This window comes from Natrix helvetica (genome assembly GCF_964273705.1).
Source record: "Natrix helvetica genome assembly, chromosome: 2".
In the NCBI taxonomy this organism is placed as follows: domain Eukaryota; kingdom Metazoa; phylum Chordata; class Lepidosauria; order Squamata; family Natricidae; genus Natrix; species Natrix helvetica.
The window spans coordinates 211,869,576-211,879,182 of NC_138552.1; the positions used below are offsets into that span (position 1 = coordinate 211,869,576).

General features: G+C 39.5%; 1 protein-coding gene across 1 annotated transcript in view; it reads right to left on the minus strand.

Annotated features, from left to right (window-relative positions):
• The window catches only part of LOC309387759 (plasminogen-like), a 47,994-nt gene extending 40,088 nt beyond the window's left edge, over positions 1 to 7,906 (minus strand). The window contains exons 1-3 of the mRNA XM_081944514.1: positions 7,827 to 7,906; positions 4,726 to 4,861; positions 2,907 to 3,013 (exon numbers count right to left, since the gene is read on the minus strand). Coding sequence (XP_081800640.1) covers positions 2,907 to 3,013; positions 4,726 to 4,861; positions 7,827 to 7,875 — 292 coding nt within the window. The 5' untranslated portion in view covers positions 7,876 to 7,906. The remainder of the gene's footprint in view (positions 1 to 2,906; positions 3,014 to 4,725; positions 4,862 to 7,826) is intronic.
• Between the last annotated feature and the right edge of the window lie 1,701 nt (positions 7,907 to 9,607).

Below are 9,607 nucleotides of genomic sequence, written 5' to 3' on the forward strand. Positions count from 1 at the left end.
CCACCAAAGAAAAATCATTGCTTACAGCTGGAACTCCACCCCGATGGGATCAAGTTGAACATTTTAATATGTGGCCTTCATGTTCAGTTGAATTGGAGGATCACAACCTGAGATCGTGAAATTGCAAGCCTTGGATTACAAGCAAACGTTTAACAAACTTACCAGTAGTTAAACAAGTAAAGATTCTCTCAAGCTGAGCTTGATTTTAAGAACCACTTGGCTACAACATGGAAAAAGTATGTCATTACCTTCTTCTGCTCTTTTTAAAAAAATCTAGATTGCAATCCTGAGATTTTCTGGTGGTCTCCCATCTAAATGCTGGACCTAATGCTGGTTGGCTTTTTTCAGTTTCGCCAAGGTTGGTTAGGTTCTACCTCTAGCTATGATCTCAAAATTATTACCAGGTGGTTATTTTAATTATGATAGTTCAGAGGGAATGCAATGCAAAATCGGTGACTAGAGAATAATTATATTAAACCCATTTTAATGTTAATTCAACATAAATGTAAATAAAACCAAATTTTGGTTATGTTTTTTAATGCTCTGATTTCCTGATGCTCATTCTCTGAGCACATAATAGAAATATGAGCTGAGGGACAAATGAGTGATTATCCAAATGCAGTTAAGGGTTGCTTTAATCATAACATTGGTGACTACCTCAAGTTCTCTTTCCAATGGCAAATACAGTAAAGGACATATAGGATGCCATGAAAAACAAAGATATAGAGCAGAGGTGTCAAACTCAATTTCATTGAGGGCCGCATCAGGTTGACCTTGGGGGGCTGGGTGGGCGTGGCTGACTGGGGTGCTCCATGGCTTAGGCCCAGGGTACCTGCGAGACCACCTACTGCCACCAGTAGCCTCCCACCGTCCAGTACAATCCCACAGAGTTGGCCTCCTCAGGGTGCCGTCGGCCAAGCAGTGTCGGCTGGTGACCCCCAGGGGGAGAGCCTTCTCTGTGGGAGCGCCTTCCCTCTGGAATGAGCTGCCCCTGGAGCTCCGCATAATCCCTGACCTCCGGTCCTTCCGACGCGCCCTAAAAAGTTGGCTTTTCCAGCAAGCCGGCCTGGCCTGTTAATGTTAATGTTAATTTATTTTAAATGTACTGTTCCTTTTTAAAAAAAAATTGGTTTGGTCTTTTTGGAATTGGGTTTAATCTTTTTTCTAACTTTTGTGATGTGTTTTTTTAATGTTGTACGCCGCTCTGAGTCCTTTGGAGAAGGGCGGCATATAAATCCAAATAAACCTAAACCTAAACCTGGTCAACTCAGTGGTTGTGGCCAACTCAGTGGATGTGGCCAGCTTGACACCACTCCCCAAATTGCTATGTTTCCTCTTCGAATTGGGTAGATGGGAGGACACCACACTGGCCTGATCTTTCTTCTGCGCACTGGGTAGACTGGGCGAAAGCTAAATTACTCAAATATTATATATAAAGAGAGGGGGGAAGAAACCCTTTCATTAAGTACCATTAATTCATTAATTCATTGAGTACCAGTAATAATCCCTAAAGCCAAAAAAAAAAGTTATCCATAACAATAAGAAAGCTTCAATCTTTGGCAAAAAAACCCCAAAACTGGCTACATAGCTAACCTTAAAAATCACTACAAAACCTTATTCTGCCAGATAAAGGCAGAATGCATCAATTACCATTGCAAACAGGAAGAAGAGCTGTTACATTCGAAATGCACCCGAGCCTTCTATAATTTCGTAAATGCCAAATAAAGATTCAAAAACCATTCCACCCCTAAAAGGGCCTAACAGGAAAAACTGTAACGATGAAGCCTTAAGGCCAACCTCTTCAACACGTTCTTCAGTTCAACCTTCGTCATCAGAATGTCTTCTGCCCCTCATTTCCTAGTCATACAACAACAAATTGCAACAATCTGCTACATATTGATTTTACAGTAGATAAAGTTAAAACGGCACTACGCAACCTAAAGTCATTTCTATCTATTGGCCCTAATGGATTATGTGCCTACTTCTTGAAAAAGCTTTCCAGTGACCTAGCTGAACCTCTAAGCACAATCTATGAGCTACTGTATCTTTCAGAACCAGCTCCTTGTCAGACCTATGGTCATTAGCCATAGTCACACCTTTCTTCAAAGAAGGAGACCCTAGCCTTATGCCACCAGGCTCGAAATTTTGGGCTTGGACAACCTGGAACTACCCTGCCTACTGTCTAACCTAAGCATAGTATACAAAATTGTCTGCTACAATATACTACCTATCAACAACTACGTCAGCTTCAATTTCAATAATACTCGGACAAACATTAGATACAAACTCAAGGTTAACTGCTCCATACTAGATTGCAGAAAGTATGAATGCCTTGAATGCTCTGCCTGACTCTGTTGTAATATCCTCTAACCCACACAGCTCCAATCTTAAACTGTCTACCATGGACCTCACCTGATTCCTAAGAGGTCCATAAAGGGGGCATACATAAGCGTGCCTTCTGTCTCAGTCCTAGTGCCATTTTAATTTCAAATGGTCACTAAATGAACTGTTGCAAGTTGAGGACTATCTGTACATGTGGATCAGTCAGAAACCCCATCAACATGTTGCATTCACCCTCTATGATCTTGTAATGCTTTCTGCATTTACCAAGTTACGTGGGCTATTGATTGGTAAATCTTACAGGGCTGCTGATTGGTTTATATTTAGCTGGGCTTTGAAACAACTGCAGATAGACAGTTTCTTGCTTGCTTCCATGTTTTACCTTATCACAACCAATACCTTGAATTGAATCACCTTATAGTCTTTTTTCTCCTGAGGTCAAAATTCCTGTGACAAAAAGAAAACACCACCTGCAAAATTCATACTACCCCAACTTCCAAATTTCATGAATCGTCATGTTGCCTAAGGAACTGCAAAAGTCATAATATCCCAAAATATACACTTACTTCGCTTTTCAAAGAGAATGGCCCCTGCTTTTCGGAACACAGACGCTGTTTTAGTATTGTCGCTCAACGTAATGCATTGCTGCTCTTTCGCTGTAAATAGAAACGCCCTGTGGAAAGGGCAGAGAAGAGGGACACTTTCTTAGACTTAGAATCACTTTATTGTCACTTTGAATTTACACTAATTGGCATTTGTTAAAATGAAATTTCATTGCATACATCTATCAAAGGGTCACCACCTCCAATATGCACTACATAAACATGACTGACTGACTGACTGACTGACTGACTGACTGACTGAATGAATGAATGAATGAATGAATGAATGAATAGTATGTCTATACCCACATATATTATATGACACAGAGAAAACACAGACTAGTTCGGATGCATACATGTACATGATGAGAAACTTTAAGTGTTCATCTGTATTTTATTTAGAAGTATAGTTTGCCCAATTTGGAGGCACCTTCCGACTTACCATAAAATAACAGGAACAAGATACATTAAAAGCAAAAGGAGGCGGATAACCATAAAATAGCAGCATTAAACCCAGTCTAGATCAGATAAACTGGACTTTGTATAAAGAGCTAGGAGTTCCCATCTTTTTCTGTACACCTTTATACCTTCATTGAATCTACTTGGAAGTCTAGATTTGGAGGAGATTGTTGGATCCAATCCTAATGCAGATTAAATGTCAATACTTAATGCATAATTCTGAGGATTATTTTACTAATTTTACATAGCAAGAATGCGGCACTTGAAAAAGAAGAGCCATATTTAAAAAGGCCCGAGATTCCTATTATGTCAAACCAAGCAGTAGCTGCATAGTGGTATCTGCTATCAGAAACAAACAGTTCAGTACAAAAATCATAAGAGTCCTTATTGCAGATAGTCCTTGACTTACAACAGTTCGCTTAGTGACTGTTCAAACTTACAACAGCACAAAAAAAACAGCTCATGAGTATTTTTCACACTTATGATCGTTGCAGCATCCCCATGGTCATACGATTTACACTTGGATGCTTGACAACTGATTCACATGTATGACAGTTGCAGTGAGCTGGGATCATGTGATCACCTTCTGCAACCGTCTAACAAGCAAAGTCAATGGGGATGACAGATTCACTGAACAGCCGTGCTACTAATTTAACAACTGCAGTGATTCACTTAACAAATGTGGCAAGAAAAGTCATAAAATGGGGCAAGACACACTTAACAAATTTGTCTCTTAACAACATAAGTGTTGGTGTCAATTGTGGTTGTATGTTGCCTGTACAAGTACCTCAAATTACAATTATTTATTGAGTGACCATTGAAAGATACGCCGGCACTGAAAAAATGTGACTTGTGACTGTTTTTCATACCTGGGACCTTTGGTCAGGTAATCAAAATTCATCCGCTTGGCAACTGGCGTGTACTTACGGTATGTCAGCTGCAGTGTCCCAGATGCATGAGATCATTTCTTGCGACTTTTTCACCAGCAAAGACAATGGGGATGACAGATTCACTGAACAACAGTGTTACTAACTTAACACCTGCAATGATTCACTTAACAACTACGGCAAAAAGGTCATAAAATGGGGCAAAACTTACTTAACAACTGTCTTGCTTAGCAGTGGAAAGTTTGGGCTCAACGGTGGTTGTAAGTCAAAGACTGCCTGTAGAGTTGTCGCAGTACATTGCATTGCATTGTACCAAGTATTAGCTGAATTCTATCTTCATTACTGTCATTCGTCTCTAAGGAAGTTTTCAGATAACCAGCGACAATCAAAACAACTTTTTGAGCAACTTTCATGAAATGCAAGAATCCTGTGATTACCTGCAGGTAAATGCTGTTTCAGTTTCACATTTGATAGCACAAGCTCCTTTGGTTAAAGTTCTATAGATGGTGGGTTCTTGACCAAGGATCCAAGCACCGTCTGTCCTTACATAATTGTCCAGAATATCTCCTTGAACTTGAAGAGGGGGAAAAAGTGAGAAGAGTTTAGAAAGTAAAAACACCAAAGACATACTTTTCACCAAATGAGAAGTATGTATACCAGAATGTAAAGTCTGCAGATTGCCTGAATGTGTAAGAATTATAAGGGTTAAATTAACACTTGGGAAAAACTTTAATTATTCCGGTGGCAGGTGGGACATTTCACCCAAAGTTATTGTGATGTGATCTGAGTGAGAGGGTGACATTCCTAGAACCGAAATCTTGGCCCCAGAACTTGAATAACTGGCCTGCAGATGAAAGTTTGATTTCCCTGAGCAAGGGATGATAAACTTGCAAATGGAATGATAATTCCTAGATTTCTTAGTCGAAAGAGAGAGTAGGGCTACAGCGAATGGAATGATTAGAGCAAAGGACAATCCTGAGATTCTGCACCATTTTTCCGCAGTGCTTGATATGGAATCTTTCTAAACAGTTCTGCTGGTTTTATAAGTGTCTCTATTGAGATAAACTCATCAGCAGGGAAGCACTGACTTAGATAAAAATAATTGCCTCGGGTGCCAAATAAGGATATGTATATTTGCAAGAGAAACAATGCCAAAACATCCTTTCTTGTTTGTTTAGATTTTGTTTAACTCACCTTTATTGTTTTTATAAATAACTCAAGGTGGTGAACAAATCAATTCTCCTACCTCCTTTTATTTCCCCTTACAACAACCCTGGGAGATGAGTTGGCCTGAGAGTGAATGACGGGCCCTAAATCCCCCAGCCACTTTCTTACTTAAGGCAGGACTAAAACTCCCAGTGCCCTGTTTTCTAGTATGATGCGCTAACCATTAAACAAAACTGGCTTTCAGGCCAGGAGATAAAATGAGGACGAAACTGCAAACCATCTTTTTCAAGGCAGTGCCTCAAAGTTGTGCTATCATCAGGTTCATTGCTAACTTTTTGTCCCAAGAGCACTTTATTGATTTACTGTTTATTTCACAATTAATGATACTTTGCAAAATCAAGTCCTTTCTTTGCTGGCTTGATTTTGGCTATGTTTTAAGAAATGTCTCCAGTAAACCTTGTGCCATGGCAAACTGTTGAGGCAAACGAAAGGTCACCTTTGGGAAATTATTATTTGTTTTGTTTCTATCTTTCCTTTCTGGTTGAGCTCAGAGTGGTATGAATAATATATCTTAGGCATTTTCTATTTAAGCAGGGAAAGGCTTAGGTCCATGATGGCACAGGTGGAACATGGAACCCTCTCTGTGGGCATGCGAATTGTTGCCCAGGTCAACTCCACCACACAGGTGTGTATTCCTCCTGCCAGCCAACTGATTTTCGTATCTCTGCCATGCATGTGGGAGACGTGTATGCATACGCAGGGGGGTCCAGGGGTCACGCACACATGCATGGGGGGCAGGGAGGGGCGGGAGGTGCAGCACCTGCCTGCTTCCCCTTTTTGGTCCCAGGAGGCTTCAGGGGGGGCCTGATAGGCCCAAAACAGGATGCCGGGGGGGATCACGAATGCATGTGCAGGGGGTTGTGCATGCACATTGCAAAAGGTTAGCCCTCACTTCCCTAGGTCTTAATAAGCTTAGAAGAGCAAAACTCTTGTTTATCTTCAGCTTATCCCCAGCCTCCCTCCAGAATTCTCTATTCCTGTTTGGAATGGACTTCAGCATCGGACACTGGGGTGAGTTGGTGATTGGAAGCTACTGATACAGGAGAGAAAAAACCCTAAGTGACAGAAAACTTTCTCCTTTTTTGAATATCTAGCAATACACTATATAAAGTCAAAACACAACTAGGGTATGTTGAAAATTATTCTACAGAAGTTTTATCTTTGTTCTGGTTTAGGATGAAGAATGGTTCTAATGGGCTTTAAGATGGCTGCTGAATTACTGAATTACACATGCTCCTGCTGTCAGCTTTGTTGTACGCAGAAACATTTACCATAATTTTCAGACTATAAGACGCACCAGAATATAAGATGCACCAAGATTTCGAAGAGAAAATCAAGAAAAAAAAATAGTTTTTGGCCTCTGTGCATCCGGTTTTTGTTCTGTTTAGTACCCTCTGCAGGCCTCCCAAGCCTTCTGTGCGCCCTGTTTTTGGCCTCCCAAATGCCTCAGGAATGCTGCTCTCTCCAGCTCCAGGATCACTCTGCCGGCCTCCCAAACCCTCATTGCCCCCCGTTTTTGCCGAAAACGGATGCGCAAGAGGCCAAAAATGGCCATATTCAGTGTATATAAGATGCACCAACATTTCCACCCTCTTTTAGGGGGGAAGGAACGTGCTTCTTATACTCCGAAAAGTACGGCAATTCCCCTCTTAACAAAATATTGTCTAGACTCTAGCTAGAAAACTTACCTAGAACTTGTTTGTAATATGAAACATATTTAGCCTGAGCCTCTTCTGCAATAATTTGTGATGTTTTCTGACAAAAGATGGAGTTGTTCCACCACTAATTAAATCTAGCTCTGTAACCTGCCTGCCCAGTAACATTATTTTTAAACAATCTAAAAATATCTAGAGGAAAAGAAGAAAAATATAATCTAAGGGTAATAAATATTAATAGACGAAGCAATGTCATATACAATATTGATGTTTTATTTACAATATGCTGGCTTTATATGAGTGGTTCCTAGAATATTTAACATTACATAGCATACAGGACACAATTTGCAAAATTTTAGGTACAGAAACTCTCACATCTCATTTTACAATAAATTGGGCAGAGAGTTCTTCAGTCCTTTTCTTTTAGCATTATTAGTTCATGGGACTTTACAAAAATCAGGTCTCATTATAATGTAAGGTTTTAGAAACAGAAATGCATTTATTTAGTATTTTATATATAAAGTTAGTAACATCAAGCATTTATCCAATATGTGCTCATTCAAACTTCCAAGGTTAAATCCAACACTCATTAAATATGATATTTCTGAGACTTCTATTATCTCAATTCTTCTGAAAATAAGCAAAAAGAAACATACCTGTGTAGAGAAAGAAAACTAACCCAAATACATATTTGCAGCACTCCATTTTGGGACAGTCAAGTTGTGTGCTGAAAGCTTTGTCTGTCTGTGGACAAAGTTTTATTGACTTTGCTTTATTAGACAAGCCCCGAGCAAAGGAAATTAACCAAATTGGATTAAATATTCTCTCAGTATTTTGGGCATCTCTTCTCTGGTCGAAATGTCAAACATTACCTTGAATTCATGATCTTACAAAATATAATTTAAATGTTTGAATTGATGAAACAGAAAGGTAGAAGACCTCTTTTTAGATTTTCTTATTCTGAAATTCTCCTTTCCTTAATTAAACATGAAGTATAATTAAGAAATATAGGTGACCAGACAGAGAGACTGAAAAGAAGTATAGAATAGGATAGGATAGGATAAGACATGGTAGGGTAGAGAGTCACAACCTTATCCAACATATAGCAGCAAATGAGTAAATGTCATTTCAAGGGGAAATGGTTGGAAATCTGCCAGGGAAAGCCTTGCAAGTGACAGAGCTTTAAAATATTAACTTTGGCTCCCTTTGCATATGTGTTTCTTGTTCCAGGTATATTCAAGCCAATTGTCATCTGGTAAAACATAAGGAAGGAATCAAGTACATGCAGTTCCTAGTACAGAAAAGATTAAATCATGATTGTTAGCCATTGTTGAAATTCCCCCTTTAAGAAACCATGTCTTCTCATAGAATCTTTTCAGCTAAACATATATCTAACTTTTCTTAACAATCAAAACTTGATTTTCAATCCCCAATGTAATCCTGAACATTCCATTAGAAAGCGGTTCTCTGAGGATGGGCTCCAGCACATTCAGAAGCTCAGAAGACTAAACTTCTGGTCCTAGGGACCGACCCAGATTGGATCTTGCAACATTATCCTGGGATATATATATTTGCCTTCATTCATAATCCCAGACTCCCTAAGTATAAGATTTTCTCTAAGTGGGTTTCTCTAAAGTTGTATAGATATCTAGGAAAGGATTAACCTCGATAGAGCAGAAGAGACTAGAATACTTAACATCTTATTCAGAGTACAGAACAACAGAGTTGGAAGAGACCTTGGAGATCTTCTAATCCAACCCCCTGCTCAGGCAGGAAATCCTATACTATTTCAGACAAATCTCTTGTTAACAATGTCCAATGTTGGAGCAATCACAACTTCTGGAGGCAAGTTGCTCAGGCAGGAAATCCTATACCATTTCAGACAAATCTCTTGTTAACAATGTCCAATGTTGGAGCAATCACAACTTCTGGAGGCAAGTTGTTCCACTCATTAATTGTTCTAATTCTCAGGAAATTTCTCCTTAGTTCTTGGTTGCTTCTCTCCTAGATTATTTATTTATTTATTTATTATTCATATTTATAGACCGCCCCCTCTCCCGAAAGGGACTCGGGGCGGTGTACAGTCACTAAAATACGTTATAAAATACATGCAAAACAGTTAAATAATTAAATAAGTAGGTAGGTGGAGGAGGTTGCAGACTGTACATGGAATAATAAATATTAAATATAATATATAGTATAATAAAAACTTTTAAAACCCCAAACCCAATTAAAATGAATAAATCCCCGGGAGGTAAAACTAAGAAAGTGCCAGGCCAGCTGATTGAAATAGGTGAGTCTTTAACTTTTGCCGGAAGGAACGGAGGTCGGTGGTAGTTCGAATGTCAGGGGGGAGGTCATTCCAGAGGGTTGGGCCCATCACAGAGAAGGATCTACTCCTAGGTGTCGCCCGCTGGCATTGACCAGCAGACGGCAC